Here is a 23,715-nt window from a genome sequence, read left to right as displayed (position 1 = left end):
AGCGATGGGTCGTGGAAGGAAGGACGGGATACTCTGCTGGCTGTTCATCCTGTTTTTATCTGACTGGTCTGCTGCTCAGATATTCTACTCTGTTTCCGAGGAGGTGGACAAAGGGACTGTGGTTGGGAATCTCGCAAAGGATTTAAATGTCAACGTTCGAGACCTGCAAACGAGGAATCTAAATATCGTGTCTGGGTACAGTAAGAAATATTTCGAAGCTAATTTCAAAACGGGGGATCTTTATGTCAACGAGCGACTAGACCGCGAGGAGCTTTGTCCAAACACGATCAAATGCACGTTAAACTTAGAGGCGATACTGAGCGATCCTATGGTACTCCATCGCATTGAGGTGGTTATTGTTGATATTAATGACAACGCACCGGCCTTCGTTGAGAAGTCATATTCACTTAACATATCTGAATCATCACCTAAGGGCGAACACTTCTTGCTTCCCCTGGCTCTTGATGCAGATACGGGAAGTAACTCAGTAAAGACTTACAGGCTGAGTCAAAATGAATACTTCTCCCTCGATGTGCAGGGCGGTGGAGAACATAGTGCATCTGCTGAATTAGTGCTACTGAAAGCTTTAGATCGTGAAAAACAAGCTGTCATTAAACTATCGCTGACCGGTGTAGATGGAGGAAAGCCTCCTAAATCCGGAACCTTAAACATACATGTAAATGTTCTGGATGTCAATGATAACACGCCGTCATTTAGTAAAACACTCTACAAGGCGCGGGTGAATGAAAATGCGCGAGCTGGATCATCGGTGATTCAATTGAGTGCGACAGATTTAGACGAAGGGGACAACGGGAGGATCACTTATTCTTTTGTCAAGCGTGGAAATTTCGATCCCGCAGAAATGTTTGTCATGAACGCAGAAACTGGGGAAATCACAGTTAAGGGTTATTTGGATTACGAAGCACAGTCAGTTTATGAAATTCATATTAAAGCAACAGATCAGGGGGTTTCGCCTCGGGGTGCAAATGGAAAGCTGCTGGTGGAGGTAGTTGACGTGAACGACAATGCTCCAGAAATTGTGGTGACGTCACTCATGAACCCGGTTAAAGAAGACGCTGACATAGGGAGCGTTGTCGCTTTAGTGACAGTGACTGATAAAGATGGAGGAAAAAATGGTCAGACTCGCTGTTCACTTGTTGGTTCTGAACCGTTTAAGCTCACTTCCAACTATAAAAATTATTACTCTTTAGTTGTTGATGGAGCTCTTGATAGAGAAGGACACTCGTTTTACAATGTCACGATTACAGCTGCTGATGAAGGGACCCCGCCTCTATCCAGCACCAGCGTCATCACTGTTCAGGTTTCTGATGTCAATGATAACGCGCCTCATTTCCTTGAGCCTGTGATTAACATTTATGTAAAAGAAAACAGTCCAGTTGGAGCTCGTATCTATTCGATAACTGCAGTCGATCCTGATATACACGAAAACGCGAGAGTAACATACTCATTAGATGGAGATTCAAAAAGTATTCCTATAACTTCTGTTGTAAACATCAACACTGAGACTGGAGACATAGTCAGTCTGCAGTCTTTTAATTACGAGGAGTTAAACACGTTTCAGTTTAAAGTTCAGGCCACAGACTCTGGTGTTCCTCCGCTCAGCAGCAACGTGACTGTGAACGTTTTAGTCCTGGATGAGAATGACAACAGTCCCACGATCCTCGCGCCCTATTCTGAGCACGGCTCCGTTAACAGTGAGAGCATCCCCTATTCTGCTGAAGCGGGATACTTTGTGGCAAAGATCAGGGCTGTAGACTCAGACTCTGGATACAACGCGCTGCTCTCTTATCACCTCTCTGAGCCCAAAGGAAACAACCTCTTCCGGATCGGAACCAGCACCGGAGAGATCAGGACTAAGAGGAGAATGAGTGACAATGACCTGAAAACTCACCCCTTGGTGGTGATGGTTTCTGATAACGGAGAACCCTCCCTGTCAGCTACTGTGTCTATTGACGTGGTGGTGGTTGAAAGCACAGCTGACATCCAGACTCAGTTCAGACATGTGCCCATAAAGGAGGACAGCTTCTCTGATTTAAACCTGTATCTGCTGATCGCCATTGCGTCGGTGTCGGTGATCTTTCTGCTGAGCCTCATCAGTTTAATAGCTGTCAAATGCCACAGGACAGACGGCAGTTTCAGCAGGTACAGCGCCCCAATGATCACCACCCACCCTGACGGGAGCTGGTCTTACTCTAAAGCTACTCAGCAGTATGACATGTGTTTCAGCTCAGACACACTGAAGAGTGACGTAGTGGTTTACCCCGGACCCTTTCCACCTGTAGATGGTGAGCTGATCAGTATTAACGGAGGAGACACTTTTAACAGAACTCAGACTTTACCAAATAAAGACCAGGTGAGTTGTTTGCCTTTTATTCCTCTCTCCTTGCTTTCAAATACATGACTTTCAAACATGACAGAAACTCAGAAATTGCAATTAACAATGTTCCATTCACTAAAATATCACTAATTACATTTGCAAAAAGTTGCATTTCAAGAGATAACAGGTTTGGATTTAGTAATCAAATAGTGGACATATCATGTAAGGAGGTCTGCAGATTTGCGCTTTCCATGGTGCTGAAAACATATTGGTGTCTTCCTTGTCCTCTAGTGTTACAATCCTAAAACTACTGCGGGAATTATGCTATCAATCATGTTTTAAATACTTAGGCTATCATTCATCAATTAGTTATGCTTGGAAATAGCTGGACTGCCTTTACATATTACAGTTCTGTTTACGTCTGTTACCTATCTATACCAGAATATTGTTGATGCATATTTTCCATGTCCTACATTCACTTCAGATCGTTCTCACAGTAATTGTTCTGCAGTATCACATACTATTTAGCCTGATCTTTTCCTCTTTGGTAAAAGCAAACTTTTAGACTCTCCTCAAAACCTTCAGGTATACAATGTATTACACGTGTAACGTACAGGGTGTGCAACTCCATTTAAGAAACTATTTTCATGTCCACGTTGTAACGCGTGGGGTCGCTGATGACCACGTGTTGGTGAGCTCGGTGTTTTCAGTCTCCTCCTTCCCGTGTGACGCGTCAGCAGACTGCGAGTGCTTTGTGCGAAAAACACGAGCGGCGAAGAAGAGGAGAGAACTGGTGTGGATGGGATTTAAAATGTTGCCCGATCGAGTGGCGTTTTATGGATGAATATAATTTGTATCGCGTCACTTTCTTTGAAAGCAGCGATGGGCCGTGGAAGGAAGGACGGGATACTCTGTTGGCTGTTCATCCTGTTTTTATCTGACTGGTCTGCTGCTCAGATATTCTACTCTGTTTCCGAGGAGGTGGACAAAGGGACTGTGGTTGGGAATCTCGCAAAGGATTTAAATGTCAACGTTCGAGACCTGCAAACGAGGAATCTAAATATCGTGTCTGGGTACAGTAAGAAATATTTCGAAGCTAATTTCAAAACGGGGGATCTTTATGTCAACGAGCGACTAGACCGCGAGGAGCTTTGTCCAAACACGATTAAATGCACGTTAAACTTAGAGGCGATACTGAGCGATCCTATGGTACTCCATCGCATTGAGGTGGTTATTGTTGATATTAATGACAACGCACCGGCCTTCGTTGAGAAGTCATATTCACTTAACATATCTGAATCATCACCCACGGGGGATCACTTCTTGCTTCCCCTGGCTCTTGATGCAGATACGGGAAGTAACTCAGTAAAGACTTACAGGCTGAGTCAAAATGAATACTTCTCCCTCGATGTGCAGGGCGGTGGAGAACATAGTGCATCTGCTGAATTAGTGCTACTGAAAGCTTTAGATCGTGAAAAACAAGCTTCCATTAAACTATCGCTGACTGCTGTAGATGGAGGAAAGCCTCCTAAATCCGGAACCTTAAACATACATGTAAATGTTCTGGATGTCAATGATAACACGCCATCATTCAGTAAAACACTCTACAAGGCGCGGGTGAATGAAAATGCGCGAGCTGGAACATTTATGATTCAACTGAGTGCGACAGATTTAGACGAAGGGGACAACGGGAGGATCACTTATTCTTTTGTCAAGCGTGGAAATTTCGATCCCGCAGATACGTTTGTCATGAACGCAGAAATTGGGGAAATCGCAGTTAAGGGTTATTTGGATTACGAAGCACAGTCAGTTTATGAAATTCATGTTCAAGCAACAGACCAGGGCGCTTTGCCTCGTAAGGCAAATGGAAAGCTGCTGGTGGAGGTAGTTGACGTTAACGACAATGCTCCAGAAATTGTGGTGACGTCACTCATGAACCCGGTTAAAGAAGACGCTGACATAGGGAGCGTTGTCGCTTTAGTGACAGTGACTGATAAAGATGGAGGAAAAAATGGTCAGACTCGCTGTTCACTTGTTGGTTCTGAACCGTTTAAGCTCACTTCCAACTATAAAAATTATTACTCTTTAGTTGTTGATGGAGCTCTTGATAGAGAAGGACACTCGTTTTACAATGTCACGATTACAGCTGCTGATGAAGGGACCCCGCCTCTATCCAGCACCAGCGTCATCACTGTTCAAGTTTCTGATGTCAATGATAACGCGCCTCATTTCCTTGAGCCCGTGATTAACATTTATGTAAAAGAAAACAGTCCAGTTGGAGCTCGTATCTATTCGATAACTGCAGTCGATCCTGATATACACGAAAACGCGAGAGTAACATACTCATTAGATGGAGATTCAAAAAGTATTCCTATAACTTCTGTGGTAAACATCAACTCAGAGACTGGAGACATAGTCAGTCTGCAGTCTTTTAACTACGAGGAGTTAAACACGTTTCAGTTTAAAGTTCAGGCCACAGACTCTGGTGTTCCTCCGCTCAGCAGCAACGTGACTGTGAACGTTTTAGTCCTGGATGAGAATGACAACAGTCCCACGATCCTCGCGCCCTATTCTGAGCACGGCTCCGTTAACAGTGAGAGCATCCCCTATTCTGCTGAAGCGGGATACTTTGTGGCAAAGATCAGGGCTGTAGACGCAGACTCTGGATACAATGCGCTGCTCTCTTATCACCTCTCTGAGCCCAAAGGAAACAACCTCTTCCGGATCGGAACCAGCACTGGAGAGATCAGGACTAAGAGGAGAATGAGTGACAATGACCTGAAAACTCACCCCTTGGTGGTGATGGTTTCTGATAACGGAGAACCCTCCCTGTCAGCTACTGTGTCTATTGACGTGGTGGTGGTTGAAAGCACAGCTGACATCCAGACTCAGTTCAGACATGTGCCCATAAAGGAGGACAGCTTCTCTGATTTAAACCTGTATCTGCTGATCGCCATTGCGTCGGTGTCAGTGATCTTTCTGCTGAGCCTCATCAGTTTAATAGCTGTCAAATGCCACAGGACAGACGGCAGTTTCAGCAGGTACAGCGCCCCAATGATCACCACCCACCCTGACGGGAGCTGGTCTTACTCTAAAGCTACTCAGCAGTATGACGTGTGTTTCAGCTCAGACACGCTGAAGAGCGATGTAGTGGTTTTCCCCGGACCGTTTCCTCCTGTAGATGGTGAACTGATCAGTATTAACGGAGGAGACACTTTTAACAGAACTCAGACTTTACCAAATAAAGACCAGGTGAGTTGTTCCTAAACCAAAAGTAGATTTATTTCTGTATTGTGTCATTCAATTTCTGAAATACATGTAATAATTATATCAGATTTCGGATACTTTCAACATTTGCGGGCTTTTCGTGATATATTTCATTTGTGGTTGTGAAAGCAAATAGATACAAAGTAATATTTTGGGGGATGTACAAGTAAATGATGAATTTTTTGACACATTTTTTTCCACAAAAAAGTAATTCACTACATGATGCTGGTTGTTGGGAAATTTTTGTTGGATATTCTTCGAAGCAGTTGCTGAACTTGTATTTTTAGTTGTGAAGTCGTTGGTCAAGTTTGATCTTTGTCAGTCTGTTGACCAGTGGGGACGCTGTCCATGGTCCTGAGCTCTGAATGGAGTTTTTACATGCATGGCAAAGCATTACTTTGGTGTGTCGTGGTGAAACACAACTGGTATCGCTCGTACTACACACATTAGAACCTGCGTTTGTTGTGAACAAGGTTTTATTACATTTTCCATTGGAATCTATTTTTCATCTGCTTTGACCTTCTGCAAATTTAGACTATATTTAAGTCTATAATATGCATGTCTTTTTGGTATTTGTATATTAGCACCAAAATAACAGGTGATGTCGCTCGAGACCACAATATTCGTGAGGCTCCTTTTTTTCCCCCAGGCTCCTCCTCTCCGTACGAAGCATCAGTAGTCCACCCCTGCTTTGTCAGAAAATGCACACATGGTCACAGAACAGTTACGGGCTTCGTCTGTTCATCTTAAGTGTGGACATGTTCGACAATGATCATTTCTTTCATTCTGTGGCAGCGATGGGACGTAGAGGACTAACAGTTACGATTTGGATACAAATAACAGCGTTGCTTTGTTTATGTGGTGGGTCTACAGCGCAGCTCTCGTTCTCCGTTTCCGAGGAGGTTGACAAAGGAACGGTCGTGGGAAATCTCGCTAAGGATTTACAGATTAATGTTCACGACTTGGAAAAACGGGATTTAAGAGTTGCATCTGGCAATTCTAAGAAATATTTCGACGTGGATTTTAAAACGGGTGCTCTCTATGTTTGCGATCGGATTGATCGTGAAGAGCTCTGCCCAAATACGGAAAAATGTTCCCTGAACGTGGAAGCCATTCTGAGCCACCCAATGACTCTGCATCGCATAGAGGTACAAATTATTGATATTAACGATAATGCGCCATATTTTCGTGAAAAGGAAAAGAGTTTCAATATTTTGGAATCTTCTTTTACCGGGGAGAGATATCTCCTCCCAATGGCTAACGACGCAGACACGGGCAGTAACTCGGTAAAGAGCTACAAGCTGACTCCAAATGAGTATTTCTCTTTGGACGTACAGAGCGGCGGACAGCACAGCGAGTCTGCTGAGCTGGTGCTACAGAAAGCTTTAGACCGAGAGAAACAGTCTGTTATCCACCTTACGTTAACTGCTCTGGACGGAGGAAAACCAGCAAGGTCAGGGACGTTAAAAATAGTGGTCCATGTTATAGATATAAATGACAATGTTCCGGTATTTAGTCAACCTCTGTATAAGGCCCAGGTCAGTGAAAACGCTCCATTTCAGACACCAATACTGACTGTAACTGCTACAGATTTAGATGAGGGAATAAACGGTGAAATTGTGTTTTCATTTATTGAGAGAGGGGATTTCAATCCTGAGGCTTTGTTTTCGATAAACCCAGATACAGGGGAAATATGTGTCAGGGGAAACATAGACCATGAAGAGAAAACAGCTTATGATATCCGTGTACAGGCAAGAGATAAAGGTACACCTTCTCGAAGTGTGCATGGTAAAGTGTTAGTGGAAGTAACTGATGTTAATGACAATCTACCTGAAATCATTATTACCTCTCTTATGAGCCCAGTAAGAGAGGACGCTGAGGTAGGTACAGTGGTCGCTTTGGTGACAGTGACTGATAAAGATGGGGGTAAAAATGGTCTCACTAGTGCTAACATTCTCGGGTCGGTGCCTTTTAAACTTAAGCTAAACTACAAAAACTATTATTCATTGACAGTCGATGGACCCCTTGACAGAGAGAGTGTTCCTCAGTATAATGTCACCATCATAGCTACTGATGAAGGCACCCCACCTCTCTCCAGCACCAGTGTTATTCCTGTTCACATTTCTGATGTGAATGACAACGCCCCATTATTCTCAGAGCCTGTGATTAATGTATATGTGAATGAGAATAGTGCAGTGGGAGCTACTATCTTTACTATAACAGCAGTTGATCCTGATATAGGAGAAAATGCAAAAGTAACATATTCATCATTAGATGGTATTTCGAAAACTATTCCACTGACTACTGTTATTAACGTCAACTCAGAGACTGGAGACATAGTCAGTCTGCAGTCTTTTAACTACGAGGAGTTAAAAACCTTTCAGTTTAAAGTTCAGGCCACAGACTCTGGTGTCCCTCCGCTCAGCAGCAACGTGACTGTGAACGTTTTAGTCCTGGATGAGAATGACAACAGTCCCACGATCCTCGCGCCCTATTCTGAGCACGGCTCCGTTAACAGTGAGAGCATCCCCTATTCTGCTGAAGCGGGATACTTTGTGGCAAAGATCAGGGCTGTAGACGCAGACTCTGGATACAATGCGCTGCTCTCTTATCACCTCTCTGAGCCCAAAGGAAACAACCTCTTCCGGATCGGAACCAGCACCGGAGAGATCAGGACTAAGAGGAGAATGAGTGACAATGACCTGAAAACTCACCCCTTGGTGGTGATGGTTTCTGATAACGGAGAACCCTCCCTGTCAGCTACTGTGTCTATTGACGTGGTGGTGGTTGAAAGCACAGCTGACATCCAGACTCAGTTCAGACATGTGCCCATAAAGGAGGACAGCTTCTCTGATTTAAACCTGTATCTGCTGATCGCCATTGCGTCGGTGTCGGTGATCTTTCTGCTGAGCCTCATCAGTTTAATAGCTGTCAAATGCCACAGGACAGACGGCAGTTTCAGCAGGTACAGCGCCCCAATGATCACCACCCACCCTGACGGGAGCTGGTCTTACTCTAAAGCTACTCAGCAGTATGACGTTTGTTTCAGCTCAGACACGCTGAAGAGTGACGTAGTGGTTTTCCCCGGACCGTTTCCTCCTGTAGATGGTGAACTGATCAGTATAAATGGAGGAGATACTTTTACCAGAACTCAGACTTTACCAAATAAAGACCAGGTGAGTTGTTTGTAAACCAAAAGTAGATTTATTTCTGTATTGTGTCATTACATTTCTGAAATACATGTAATTATCAGATTATCAGATTTCGGATATTCAACATTTGCGGGCTTTTCGTGATATATTTAATTTGTGGTTGTGAAAGCAAATATATAAGTAATACGTTGGGTGATATACATGTAAATTATCAATTGTTTGACAATTTTTTTCCACAAAAAATAATTCACTGCTGGTTGTTGGGAAATTTATGTTGGATATTCTTCGAAGCAGTTGCTGAACTTGTATGTATTTCTAGTTGTGAAGTCGTTGGTCAAGTTTGATCTCTGTGACACTGCTGACCAGTGGGAACGCTGTCCATGGTCCTGAACTCTGAAATGGAAAGCATACCTTCTGAAATACGGTGTGCCGTGGAAAAACCCAGCTGATATCGCTTTTACATTAGAACCTGCGTTTGTTGTGAACGAGGTTTTATTACATTTTCCATTGAAACATACTTTTCATCTGCTTTGACCTTCTGCAAATGTAGGCTATATTTAAGTCTATAATATGCATGTCTTTTTGGTATTTGTATATTAGCACCAAAATAACAGGTGATGTCGCTCGAGACCACAATATTCGTGAGGCTCCTTTTTTTCCCCCAGGCTCCTCCTCTCCGTACGAAGCATCAGTAGTCCACCCCTGCTTTGTCAGAAAATACACACATGGTCACAGAACAGTTACGGGCTTCGTCTGTTCATCTTAAGTGTGGACATGTTGGAAAATGATCATTTATTTCATTCTGTGGCAGCGATGGGACGTAGAGGACTAACAGTTACGATTTGGATACAAATAACAGCGTTGCTTTGTTTATGTGGTGGGTCTACAGCGCAGCTCTCGTTCTCCGTTTCCGAGGAGGTTGACAAAGGAACGGTCGTGGGAAATATCGCTAAGGATTTACAGATTAATGTTCACGACTTGGAAAAACGGGATTTAAGAGTTGCATCTGGCAATTCTAAGAAATATTTCGACGTGGATTTTAAAACGGGTGCTCTCTATGTTTGCGATCGGATTGATCGTGAAGAGCTCTGCCCAAATACGGAAACATGTTCCCTGAACGTCGAAGCCATTCTGAGCCACCCAATGACTCTGCATCGCATAGAGGTACAAATTATTGATATTAACGATAATGCGCCATCTTTTCGTGAAAAAGAAAAAACATTCAATATTTCGGAATCTTCTTTTACCGGGGAGAGATATCTCCTCCCAATGGCTAACGACGCAGACACGGGCAGTAACTCGGTAAAGAGCTACAAGCTGACTCCAAATGAGTATTTCTCTTTGGACGTACAGAGCGGCGGACAGCACAGCGAGTCTGCTGAGCTGGTGCTACAGAAAGCTTTAGACCGAGAGAAACAATCTGTTATCCACCTTACGTTAACTGCTCTGGACGGAGGAAACCCAGCCCGGTCAGGGACGTTAAAAATAGTGGTCCATGTTATGGATATAAATGACAATGTTCCGGTATTTGGTCAACCTCTGTATAAGGCCCAGGTCAGTGAAAACGCTCCATTTCAGACACCAATACTGACTGTAACTGCTACAGATTTAGATGAGGGAATAAACGGTGAGATTGTGTATTCATTTATTGAAAAGGGGAATTTCAATCCTGAGGCTTTGTTTTCAATAAACCCAGATACAGGGGAAATATGTGTCAGGGGAAAAGTAGACTATGAACAGAAAACAGCTTATGATATCCGTGTGCAGGCAAGAGATAAAGGTACACCTTCTCGAAGTGTGCATGGTAAAGTGTTAGTGGAAGTAACTGATGTTAATGACAATCTACCTGCAATTATTATTACCTCTCTTATGAGCCCAGTTAGAGAGGACGCTGAGGTAGGTACAGTGGTCGCTTTGGTGACAGTGACTGATAAAGATGGGGGTAAAAATGGTCTCACTAGTGCTAACATTCTCGGGTCGGTGCCTTTTAAACTTAAGCTAAACTACAAAAACTATTATTCATTGACAGTCGATGGACCCCTTGACAGAGAGAGTGTTCCTCAGTATAATGTCACCATCATAGCTACTGATGAAGGCACCCCACCTCTCTCCAGCACCAGTGTTATTCCTGTTCACATTTCTGATGTGAATGACAACGCCCCATTATTCTCAGAGCCTGTGATTAATGTATATGTGAATGAGAATAGTGCAGTGGGAGCTACTATCTTTACTATAACAGCAGTTGATCCTGATACAGGAGAAAATGCAAAAGTAACATATTCATCATTAGATGGTATTTCGAAAACTATTCCATTGACTACTGTTATTAACGTCAACTCAGAGACTGGAGACATAGTCAGTCTGCAGTCTTTTAACTACGAGGAGTTAAACACGTTTCAGTTTAAAGTTCAGGCCACAGACTCTGGTGTTCCTCCGCTCAGCAGCAACGTGACTGTGAACGTTTTAGTCCTGGATGAGAATGACAACAGTCCCACGATCCTCGCGCCCTATTCTGAGCACGGCTCCGTTAACAGTGAGAGCATCCCCTATTCTGCTGAAGCGGGATACTTTGTGGCAAAGATCAGGGCTGTAGACGCAGACTCTGGATACAACGCGCTGCTCTCTTATCACATCTCCGAGCCCAAAGGAAACAACCTCTTCCGGATCGGAACCAGCACCGGAGAGATCAGGACTAAGAGGAGAATGAGTGACAATGACCTGAAAACTCACCCCTTGGTGGTGTTGGTTTCTGATAACGGAGAACCCTCCCTGTCAGCTACTGTGTCTATTGACGTGGTGGTGGTTGAAAGCACAGCTGACATCCAGACTCAGTTCAGACATGTGCCCATAAAGGAGGACAGCTTCTCTGATTTAAACCTGTATCTGCTGATCGCCATTGCGTCGGTGTCAGTGATCTTTCTGCTGAGCCTCATCAGTTTAATAGCTGTCAAATGCCACAGGACAGACGGCAGTTTCAGCAGGTACAGCGCCCCAATGATCACCACCCACCCTGACGGGAGCTGGTCTTACTCTAAAGCTACTCAGCAGTATGACGTGTGTTTCAGCTCAGACACACTGAAGAGTGACGTAGTGGTTTTCCCCGGACCGTTTCCTCCTGTAGATGGTGAATTGATCAGTATAAATGGAGGGGAAACGTTTACACGGACTCAGACTTTACCTAATAAAGACAAGGTAAGGGCGATGGCACATAAAACACAAGGCGGCGGTGATCAAATGTTTTACTTTTTAACATAACGCGGTTATATTGGTAAAGCTCACCATTTCAGAACCACAATGAAAATAAATCTGAGACTTTATTGTTTGTCCTTGATACTTCTCATTAAACCAATTCAAGATTGCTCATATGTACCGTTATTGAAAGGGTGGAACATTAAGAAATGCTTCAGTCTAAATTTGTTCCTCGGTGACCTGTTGGTCAATTATTTTAGCCCTTGTTTGGTATCCAAAACTTTAGTAGTTTCCAAAACATTTTTGAAATTTACCCTCATTCCAAATCCTGTTCATATAGTTATAATAGGCTACCCACTCTTGCTATAATATGAAGTTATGTGTGTTGTATTTTTATTTCAGTTTAAGAGCTTAGAATATAGTTACGCTTCAGATTTGATACTTCATCCTGTCTTTTTATTATTTCTTTCCTCAGACTTCAAAATTACCACAAGATGTCGCTATCAGCTCACAGAGGTAAACACGTTTTATATGCGACGCTCCTCCCTTTTCGTTTAAGGGAGAGGTTTGTAATTCTTTGTTCGTCGTGGCAGTGAAGCACATTCTCACTGTATTGAGAGGCTCTGATCTGGATGTATCATTACTGAGCAATATTACCGCTGGAGTGAATTTCTCGACTTAACTTGTTTGTCAGGCAGTCGACAGAATGCAACAAGGGAATATTTTCAGGCATTGGATTATTTTTTTGTTCCATGTATCTCGGATATGGAGTCTTGCAGCAGCACAGGTTGTGTATTCTGTTACGGAGGAATCGAGCCCCGGCACCACTGTCGGTAATTTGGCGAAGGACTTGCATCTGAATGTACAAGAATTGGAGACTCGCGGTTTTCAGATTTCAGGACCTAATACGAGGTATTTCGAGGCAGATGTTAAGACTGGGATACTTTTGGTGAAAGACAGAATAGACCGAGAGGAGCTCTGCTCTCGTAATGTGAAATGCTCTCTGGAAGTGGAAGCCATCGTAAACTCCCCACTGAATCTCTTTCGCTTTGAGGTTAATATTGTGGATATAAATGACAACGTGCCCTCTTTTCGGATACCGGGAATTGTTTTGAACGTGTCCGAGTCAGCTTTTCCTGGTGAAAGATTTGCACTAGCAAAGGCCTACGATGCAGATGTCGGCAGTTATTCGGTTAAAAGCTACAAGCTGAGTCAAAATGAACATTTCACCCTGGATGTACAGAATGGTGGAGAGCCGACTATGTCTGCTGAATTGGTGCTGCAGAAAGCTTTAGACCGCGAGAAACAGCTAGTTATTAAACTTACACTGACCGCTGTAGATGGAGGTAAACCTCCGAAATCAGGCACGTTACATATCACCGTTAATGTGCAAGATGTAAATGATAATATTCCAATTTTTGACAAGCCGCTGTATAAAGCCACAGTGCTCGAGAACACGCCGCACGGTGCCACCGTGATTTCTGTGCATGCCCGGGACTTAGATGAGGGTCTGAACGGAGAAATACTGTATTCTTTTCTCAATCACGACAGTGATAATGATGTCGATACATTTGCAATTAATCAAATAACGGGAGAGATTACGGTAAATGGTGAATTGGATCACGAAAAAAGTAATGCAGTTGAAATTCGGGTCCAAGCAAAAGACAAAGGGGCAAGTCCAAGAGCATCTCATTGTAAAGTGCTCGTTGAAATCACAGATGTTAATGACAATCCACCAGAAATATCAGTAACATCCGTAGTCAACGTAGTGAGGGAAGATGCACCGCTAGACACAATGGTTGGGCTTATAACTGTGAGAGATATTGACGCAGATAAAAATGGCGTTGTTCAGGTTAGAATAGTTGAATCAGTGCCCTTTACAATTAAGAACACGTATAAAAATCATTATTCTTTGGTCGTAGACGGGACTCTAGACAGAGAAGGAGCTTCCCAATATAACGTAACAATAAAGGCGACTGACGAAGGGGTTCCGCCTCTTTCCAGTATAAGCGTTATTACGGTCCACGTGTCTGATGTCAATGACAACGCACCTCGTTTTAAGGAGCCCGTAATAAACATTTTCGTCAAAGAGAACAGTCCCGTAGGCGCCGTTATTTATACTATGACGGCAGATGATCCGGATTTAGACGGAAATGCAAAAGTAACGTTTTCAGTGATTAATAAAAAACATAAAAACAATATAATAGGGTCAGTAATAAACGTCAACTCAGAGACCGGAGACATAGTCAGTCTGCAGACGTTTAACTACGAGGAGTTAAACACGTTTCAGTTTAAAGTTCAGGCCACAGACTCTGGTGTTCCTCCGCTCAGCAGCAACGTGACTGTGAACGTTTTAGTCCTGGATGAGAATGACAACAGTCCCACGATCCTCGCGCCCTATTCTGAGCACGGCTCCGTTAACAGTGAGAGCATCCCCTATTCTGCTGAAGCGGGATACTTTGTGGCAAAGATCAGGGCTGTAGACGCAGACTCTGGATACAACGCGCTGCTCTCTTATCACCTCTCTGAGCCCAAAGGAAACAACCTCTTCCGGATCGGAACCAGCACCGGAGAGATCAGGACTAAGAGGAGAATGAGTGACAATGACCTGAAAACTCACCCCTTGGTGGTGATGGTTTCTGATAACGGAGAACCCTCCCTGTCAGCTACTGTGTCTATTGACGTGGTGGTGGTTGAAAGCACAGCTGACATCCAGACTCAGTTCAGACATGTGCCCATAAAGGAGGACAGCTTCTCTGATTTAAACCTGTATCTGCTGATCGCCATTGCGTCGGTGTCAGTGATCTTTCTGCTGAGCCTCATCAGTTTAATAGCTGTCAAATGCCACAGGACAGACGGCAGTTTCAGCAGGTACAGCGCCCCAATGATCACCACCCACCCTGACGGGAGCTGGTCTTACTCTAAAGCTACTCAGCAGTATGACGTGTGTTTCAGCTCAGACACGCTGAAGAGTGACGTAGTGGTTTTCCCCGGACCGTTTCCACCTGTAGATGGTGAACTGATCAGTATTAACGGAGGAGACACTTTTAACAGAACTCAGACTTTACCCAACAAAGACCAGGTAAGATGTAATCCTCCCCACTGAGTTGGCAACTAACTTTACTTTCGTATAATCTGTCTCCTCCAGTATATCAATTACTAGCTCTGCTTAGTTGTGGAAGAAGTGTTCTCTAATATTGTTTCAGCCTACTTTTTTCCCTCCTCCTCTGCCTGCCTTTGGTAGAGGCGCTATCCATGGTACTGAAATCGCCTGTTAGACCTGTGCTCATTGTCCACCATGACAGTCTCACAGAGCAGAAAACTGGTGTATGTAGTGCTGCCAGAAACTATAACTTTATATCAACACGTAATAAAGTAAAAGCATCCGTAGGTTAAATGAATGACGAAGTGCAATTGAGTGCTTAATACCACCGCACAGCCCAATAATTGTAGCTTGGATGTTTAGAAAACGTTAGAAAACGAGAATAACCTCACATATTGATGTATTATAGACTATAGGCGCAACATTATCAGACTGTATTGCTCTCTGTCTCATGCACTGACCGTAAAGCAACGTTAAGAAAGGAGCGCTCGGTTTAGTTTCAAAGCCGTCTGGAAACCTTTCTTCATATAGTCCTATATTTATTCATTGTTTCATGGAGTTTGTAAACTGTAAGCCGCCTCCACTAAAGCATACAATTGTTCACAGAAAACATGGTATTTTGTAAAAACAACACACAGAGACGGATGGCGTAGGGCAGGTTACTGCACTCGAACAGACTACGTGGGGTCTGTATAATCAGTACTCACCGTCAGTGGACTGGACCGAAAAAAAGTTGCCGCTCAATCCCCCGGAGGACAGCAGTTTCACCGCAGCTAGCATGGCTTCAAATGGCGACCCCGTCACTGCAGAGAAGATAGTATAGATGTATTAAAACATGTAGTAACTTCTCAAACCACTCGTGTGTAATAACACTTCTCCAACGTTTCTCTAAAACACACTACTTCCGCTTCGCTATACAGGCTCCATCGGCTCCAGGCTGAGTGGTTAAGCAAAGCAGGGCATGTTTGGAATCGACTAAACACACATTTAAAACGTAGAATATGGATGTTTTTGACTTGATATTATGGTCCATTGTGTTGAAAACCTAAATTTACCGGTTAGAAGTTGAACTGCAAAGCAAACAATCGGGTTCAGTAAGTCGATGCCACGAGGACGTTAATGTCACAGAAACAGCTTGGTCTCAGTGAGGCCAAAAGATTCCCAGAATGTAAACACGACATTTAAAAATCCAGGCGCTTCTTCTTCGCCCCTTTCCTGTTGGTCAGCGGCACTGCGCTCAGTTCTGCCACTAATGGCTTCAAGCGGTACTGCATCCATTCTGATAGTAGCTAACGTTGTCTGGTGTCGTTCACAAGCGAGGACACGTTGTACTTAGCGTGCATTGTATTGTCCTCCTGCTGCATGGAAATCCCCTCAGTCCATCCGAGTAAGTGTTGACTTTGTTACTTCATAAGCAGCCTACATGGACATGAGCATGTCGATCTTTGGCTAATTTCAAACCCTGCTTCTTTCATGTGAACGACCTCATGGCTAGGTTGTAAAACCAGAAGTAAACAGTGCTAGTGACCAGTTTTTTGGTGACCTAGTTTCTTTTGTTGCTGATTGAAACCAGTGAGTAGAGTTGAAGATGACATGAGTCTTGATGGAGGACTTCTGTGGCATTACAGGGAATTACTGGCAATGCTTATTGAGTTGGACTTGTTTTGATTTGCTTTCGTTTAGATTTTAGCCTTCACATATAACTTGTTATCTGTGCTCTAGTCGGTTATACACACCCTGGTTCTGCATTCAAGCTGTAGGTAGTGCACTGTCTTACTCTTAAATTAACATCTCTTGATGACAAAAGTACAAACAGCTTCATCATTCTATTAAAACGTATTTCTCTCATAGATAAAATCACAGGGTACATCTGCCCGTATGGCTCTCTCTCTGTCTTTGTGCATTTAGTCTAGCTGATTTAGTTTCTTTTCTTTTTTGGTTGTATTTCGTTCGGATGTTGGTGTGAAAGGCCGTACACATCCACACAGTTGTTTTCGTCAGTTATTCTCAACTCAGGTTGAAATTGGGAGGAGTTATGCTGGAAAATATGTGAGGTCACCAAACTACTTGCTGCAGACATTTTGACTTGTCATAGTAGGAAAAGCAGAAGTGTTATTATTAACATTTGGTTGCTATATTCTGTTCTGTGCATTGCAAACTGTCACAGTGAGCCTGAACCCGAAGCAGTTAAATTGAATTCAGCTGTCATAAAATGTATAATTTACACCTGTGCTTTTCCTACTGTGTTCATGTCTAAATGTATTCTGTGAAGAAGGCCAATGAGAATGATTAAGGTGTAATTTGTCCCACCTTACCGGGTACAACAGGGAGGTGAGGGAGATGTTAATCAAGCACAATACATGCCCACACTGTCTTGAGCAGAGGTCGAATTAAGCAAAATAAGTGAAAACACCTGTGTGTTTGGATCATGGGTGTGATACAGCGACAGGGACTATTTCCATAGCTGTTCAGACATATTTTTGTCTATCTTTGATATTGCTTATATGTTCTACTCTCGCAATTTAATGGGTTTCTCCTGAGCTGTTTCTGCTTCTCTGGAGGCACACATTATTCTTTGCATCATTCACCATTAGAGCTTTTAACTCTCTCCCATTTGTACTCATAATATTCCTGCATTCTACCCAGAGCAATACGATACATACGTATTTAGTTGATTCAGTAATATCCTTCTGAAAAATCCACAGGTCTTATGTTTTTAATTTACTACGCCATTCCCCCTTAGCTGTTAGGAATATAACTTCAAGACCCCAGTGTATTGTTAAACACAGCACTTTTCGTGGATAGTGTTAGTGTATTTCTAGCAATATATTACCACCCTGAGAAAGGGTTACTGTTTGCCTCTGTCTTTTTACTGTTAATGTCAATGAATAGTGAGCCTAGGAAATTATCTGTCCCTTGAACTTTTTCTCTGCTCATGAAATACAAATTAAAATTATTTAATTATTAAAACAACATACTCACATCCCTAGCATTCTATAGTGTGCAATTTGATCCACTAGTTATTATTCTTTCTTCTTTATTTGTCGTACTCTTGCCTGCTCTTATTTCTCCATTTCTATTCCTCTGCAATATCTCTTCCTCCTCTATGCTGCCAGAACTCCTTCCCCTCCCCCTCTCCTTCACCAGCTCTCCCTGAGAAGGGGAGCAGCTGAGAGAACTAACAGGGAATTAATGTCCATCTCTGCAGACATGTGTGCCATCAGCCTTTGAGCGCTGTAAACACGATCTAATATATTTCCATTAGCATCCCTAACGTGTGTACAGAGTCAACCCTGACCCACTGATGCCAAGTAGGACACAGGTGCTGTGTGGATTCTGTTTTGATTGAATTTGTCAGTAGTTAAATCTAGCTTTATTTGTGTGTTAGTTCTGTAGCCTATTTAATGGTGTTGTCATCGCTCCTAACTGCTGGAGTGTTGTTCAGATATTTCCGGTGAAGCTAACAGGCCAACATTGTGTTGTGGTGGATCTGCGATGCTTTGAGTCAGATGGTGTGCCCTCATTTCAGGGAGTGGTCCGGCTGATCTGTCAAATCTCAGTTCGTTTAGTTGGTTCCGTGTGAAGGAGACTGAACCAGGGCTTCATGTGCTCTCAAACAGACTTCACATATTGCAGGCCTGTGCGTATAGGCCATGTGACGCTCTTAAGTGGGTCAGCGTGTGATTTTTAAAAATGGCAGCGCGCTTCATGCGTCTGAATGAACCTGTGTTGTCGTTGCCTCGCTCTCTCGCCGATACAGTCTCTGCTATATGTACAAGCTCTCCATACTGTGGTTCCTGAAACAATGCCTGGAGCTGTCTCTGCGTAAAAAAAGTGGTTCAGTATACGTTCTGTATGCTGCAGCTCTCTGTGAATGCGAGAGAGAGAGAGAGGGGGGGGGGGGAGGGGCAGGTAATTTTCCGCTACTCTCTGCAGCAGCATCAGCAGGAAGCTTCGGCACCGATCGAGGTATCAGCTCCGCTCGGCTCAGCTCTCCCTCCTTCTCTGCTCTGCGGCGGGGCGGGGCCGACAACACCTACTGTCAATCACGGAGAAACCGGTTGGGCGGGGCAAAAGCCAGGGCGGATGAGGAGGGAGAGGCTTTTATGCAACCATCAGGACACCGTGTTTCTGTGCCAGTGTGATGTTACAGGATATTCTTTCTATGGAGATGCAAAACTCTGCTTGTTTTTTTTTCATACAGCAGATATAGCCTGATGTGTGTGTTGTATAGAACCACGATGTTAATAGTAGATACATTGAGGATATATTGGGAGAGCTATTGCATTTGGGCCGTGTGCATAACATGATGACTTGTGGTTTACAGTGTATCTGATGAAAGCTTCTAACTCTGCCTTCCCCCATGCTGCGTTAAATTATTGATTCTACCCTAGGCTACATCATCCTGGTTGAAGCGTACAGCTAAGTGGTTCACAGCTCATAGATTGCACTCATTAGAGGCATTCACCTCAGTCATTTTGGTGGCGTACACAGATTTCGACAGATGGACTTAAAGCATTACGTATGAATGTCCTTACCTCACCAATTTTAATGCAACGACAGAGTAGCAGAGTGGTTAACACAAACACGGAATATATTCATTCTTCTTCTTCATCCCACTGTCCGGCTGTCATACACATCTTGCGGAGCACTTCCTGTTTTCCTCCTTTACAAGGGTGTGTCCTTTGTGTGAGTGAGGTTAGCTGCTATGTGTGGTTACCATGGAGACTGTTCTGAGCCTTAATGAAATGATGAACTAGTCTGCTTCCAGGGAGCTGCCAGTATGTACCCGCCCCCACCCAGACCTCAGCATGTGATGTGAGATGCAAGCAGGAAGGCAACAGGGATTCACACAACGGGGGGCGAGAGATGGAGAGAGAAAAGGGGGGGGAGAGAGAGAGAGACAAAGAGAAAGATGGCAACCGAAGATGTGCAGCATCTTGAGCAGAAATGCCCAGTCAGACGGATGGTAAAGGAAGTGAGCAAGCCAGGAAGAAGTGTGCGGGATTAGAGAACCAGTTCTAAAAAGGGAGAGGGGTTTTAGGGAAAGTCACAAATACAGCAGCACAGCCTTCAGCCTTGAGCATGAGATAGTGAGAAAACTGGAGCTTCTGAGGATGAGATGGACAAAAACCACATCAAATACATGCCCTGCAGCTGAGTGAGAACATCACAGGCTTACAATTGGTCACAGATAAAAGGAAGAACTTATCACCACCCCTCCCTTTCTCCCCCACTTCCACCAAGCCGTCGTCCACCCGTGCTCCCTCTTAGTGGCATCGGGATGTTCTTGCAGTCATTAGATTAGCTTTGTCATGCTCAGAACCACGGGTTCCGTCCTCTCCCATTCGGCAAGTATACAAAGCCAGGGCATCCTAAGAGGGAAGTATCCAAAGCCTGCCTGCATTTTCTGATAGCTTTGTTCAGTGCCACAACAAGAATCTGTTTGATTTATGCACAGGCTGAACCAGGACAAACAAGGAACTGTTTAACCCTTACAGGGCCCCGGGGGGGGGGGGGGATTTGTGGCTGTTTTTAGTTCTCACATGCCCTTTATTTCTGAAAGCAAGGTACACAAGGGATCAGCACAAACAGGCATACCCAGAGAATGCCCGCTTATTGTGTCCACCTGAGTAAAAGGATTTTGCTTGTCATGGGACTTTTGTTTTGGAGATTTAAAAATGGGAAAGTTCTTGTGAGGAAAGTGTGATGAGAAGGTACGAGAACACAACTTTATCATAGTTAATGAACCCATTTACAAAGTTACCACTCACCAGTCTGTTTTTGCTAATACCATATACCTGTCTGTATTTTTCTGTTTTAGAAGGTTTCTTTCATGTTATTTGAAAGAGTGATGCTGACAAAGCGAGTGATGATACGTTGGAGCAGATGACCTTGGTTGTTTATTTCCTTTTTTGGTGAGGGAGACAGTGTCCAATACATTTATGTGAAATGTATAATTTATTTATGATAAATATATACATGGCGTGCTCTACCGATTACAGACAGTGGTACTGTTGATTCTACAATCAGTATGCTTTATACTGCTTTTTCTCACCTCACCTCTGGAGGGTGTCTTGCCTTATGTCTTGCTTTATCCATTGCGGTCACTGTATTGAAAACGAGAGAGAGAAAATGACTGCCACTGCAGTCTGACATCTGTGCCCTTCTCTCTCTCGCTCTCTCTCTCTTTCTCTCTTTCTCTCGCTCTCTCTCGCTAACACACACACATTCATGGCTGGGATTATGTTTTAGTGCTTTGGCTTAATGAGAGCCTTTGTGGAGGGGCAGTGGGCTGATGATCACGTGTCCAACCCTTGTACTACCGACTTAATCCAACAGAGGGACCAATTTCACTGTCTCTCCCACTTCTGCTCCCTTTTGCTCAGTCGGCCTCTCCCACCCGTAGGATTGCATTTGCAGTGCTTTTGGCATTTGCTTCTTCCTTTTTTTACTGAAGCATAAATGCTAAATATAGCAATTGTGAGATTTTACTGAATATACTGTTTTGTTATCATACCTATTTTATATTTCGGTTTCAGTAGAAGCGATAACCAAAGGACAGCATTGTTATGATTGGCTGACAAATGTAAAAATATTTCCTCTTTCCATCAAAAACTACATTTTGATTTATACATCCTATAATAACACCTACCAAGGGAAGCATGAATCTTTAGAATACTTAACAGTCGTTGCAGATGCTGTTTCTGCTGTCTCTTCTTAGGAAAGGTCTGTTTTGTCAGTGTCTTCGTTTCAGTGCATCTTTGTTATTTAGCTAAATCTGAAAGCACATTTCCTGACACCACAGGCGATGCCGCCCACCTACTCAACAGCCTGCAGACATTTCCTCCATTTTTCTCACTCGCCTTCTTTTTGAACTAGCTTGGAGAATAGTATTTGTGCCTCTAACATTCTACCAGTAGCGTAATCCACAATACAATGATATTGTGCAAAGTGGCACTAAACCAAACCTTTATGACATATTGAATAACATGGATATGAAAACTTTGGGCCAGCAGTTTTGTTTATAGACGTAATAAATAATGTGTTCCCTCTTCATCTGCTGCTTTCAAATAGGGCACATAATGAAATTCATCTGTGAACCAGTAGGTGTAGTCAGTCAACGTCAGTATAACCTCTCAGAGCCTGCATGTGCCCGTTCCCTGCAGTCAGTGCATCTGTTTATCAAAGCCCTTGATGGCTGTTCCTTGGCATTTAAGAATATAGGAAACAACAGCAAAAGATGCTTTGACATTCATTCAGACAAAATAGTGATGTCCTTAGATAGCATTTGAGTCGTTATAGTTGTGTACACACTGCGTGTGTGTTTGTGTGAGCGTGGATGCCTACAGGCACAAATGACCTTTAAGTTTGCATGACTGCCTCTGTTTATGTGTTGACCGAGGGAGTGATGTAAGGAGTCCTGCTTCATGATAGCCCAGCCGTGACCCGTTTCTCCGTGCATCTCATGCTGTCATCTGACTCACTAAAATGGGGGGATTCCAGATAACAGACTCTGAGGCGAAGTAATATGAATGTCTTTTAGAGTGGTCGCTTACAGTATTAATGAGGATGAGTCTTAGTAAAGGGAATGTTATTAATATGGTGGCTGTCCTGCATAATTGATGAAATGAGGGGTGGGAGGGGGGAAAGTATTCTGGCAGAGAGAATGGACAAAGAGGGAGTCAGAATTTTTTATTTTTTTTTCAATTATATCTCTTCCCCATAGCTTTCACAGAGTTTTTTTTATCACCACTGATTTCTGTATCAGTCTGCAGAAGACATGAGCTGTTTCCACTTAAAACCCCAGTATGCCCCTCAGCCAGCTCTCAGCTGGAACTGCGGATGAGCAGCTGGAGACTGGAGAAAGTAGGTGATAGACGGTTGGGGAAAGTGAGAATATGGATGGTTTTGTGGGGGAGGGGGGGAATATAAAAGATGTCAAGGTCAGGTAAATGAATTGATGAGGAGGGAGATCGAAGTTGACAACCTGTGTCTTTTTTAAGACAAGATAAACATGAACACAGGTCTATCAGCCAATTAGCTCCTTGAAATCTGTGTTTGTTGATGCTGTGGCGTCTGTCTGCAGGTGAAATAATAGTGATAGCTTTATCTGCAGAACCCTTGGGTGACACATGAAATAACCCACAGCTCAGCGGCATGCAATTATCGCCGAAACAGATGGACGTATTTGAAACAGGTACGACAGAGCTGTAATATATCCAACACATCGGAAGAGTAGAGGGCGAAAGGAGGAGAATTAGATGGACGGGAGCAAAGTTCAGGTGTGAATCCAGCTCTGCCTTTGTTGTTGGCGAGATAAACGACTCTTGTTTTCATTTTTTGTGTCATTGCCAAACACAGAGGTCCACATGTCCCACCGGGAAAATCTGCTAAATGTCACGGTTAGCGTGGCAGACTGTAGCCTACATGTAGAACCATCAGAGACCCTGTTGAAAGAAACTCTGTGTTGTCACCGCTGCTCAGTGGGATATAATGCAGAGAGAGAAGTGAATGCCAAATTATCCTGAAACAGTTTTGCCGAAAGACTGCAAATATCGGCAAAAAATAATCTTAGATTTAAATGCACATTATTTTCTAACTGACCAGTGGCTGCAACATATTTGCTATTATGCTTTTAGAGGTATAAGCTACCACAAATTGAG

At 43.5% G+C, this 23,715-nt stretch overlaps 5 protein-coding genes across 5 annotated transcripts; all 5 read left to right on the top strand.

Moving 5' to 3' along the window:
* Nucleotides 1-4: 4 nt before the first annotated feature.
* On the top strand, nt 5-2,947 carry LOC142963013 (protocadherin alpha-8-like). The gene is made up of 2 exons (XM_076103710.1): nt 5-2,374; nt 2,924-2,947. The coding sequence occupies exons 1-2, from the start codon at nt 5-7 to the stop codon at nt 2,945-2,947; spliced, it is 2,394 nt and encodes a 797-aa protein (XP_075959825.1).
* A 273-nt stretch (nt 2,948-3,220) lies between these two features.
* Nucleotides 3,221-5,605, top strand: LOC142963012 (protocadherin alpha-13-like). The gene has a single exon (XM_076103709.1). The coding sequence runs from the start codon at nt 3,221-3,223 to the stop codon at nt 5,603-5,605; it is 2,385 nt and encodes a 794-aa protein (XP_075959824.1).
* Nucleotides 5,606-6,363: 758 nt separating this feature from the next.
* Nucleotides 6,364-9,452, top strand: LOC142963011 (protocadherin alpha-3-like). Its single transcript, XM_076103708.1, has 2 exons — nt 6,364-8,781; nt 9,423-9,452. Exons 1-2 carry the CDS (start codon nt 6,364-6,366, stop codon nt 9,450-9,452), a joined length of 2,448 nt encoding a protein of 815 aa, XP_075959823.1.
* Nucleotides 9,453-9,531: 79 nt separating this feature from the next.
* On the top strand, nt 9,532-12,466 carry LOC142963010 (protocadherin alpha-2-like). Its single transcript, XM_076103707.1, has 2 exons — nt 9,532-11,949; nt 12,422-12,466. Exons 1-2 carry the CDS (start codon nt 9,532-9,534, stop codon nt 12,464-12,466), a joined length of 2,463 nt encoding a protein of 820 aa, XP_075959822.1.
* A 186-nt stretch (nt 12,467-12,652) lies between these two features.
* LOC142963009 (protocadherin alpha-8-like) lies at nt 12,653-18,222 on the top strand. The gene is made up of 2 exons (XM_076103706.1): nt 12,653-15,028; nt 18,166-18,222. Exons 1-2 carry the CDS (start codon nt 12,653-12,655, stop codon nt 18,220-18,222), a joined length of 2,433 nt encoding a protein of 810 aa, XP_075959821.1.
* Nucleotides 18,223-23,715: the final 5,493 nt, after the last annotated feature.

The sequence above is a fragment of the Anarhichas minor genome, unplaced genomic scaffold (genome assembly GCF_050575085.1).
Source record: "Anarhichas minor isolate MPS153535 unplaced genomic scaffold, ASM5057508v1 ptg000028l, whole genome shotgun sequence".
Classification (NCBI taxonomy): domain Eukaryota; kingdom Metazoa; phylum Chordata; class Actinopteri; order Perciformes; family Anarhichadidae; genus Anarhichas; species Anarhichas minor.
The sequence above is the reverse complement of the archived record's forward strand: the minus strand, read 5'-3'. Positions and strand labels throughout refer to the sequence as shown.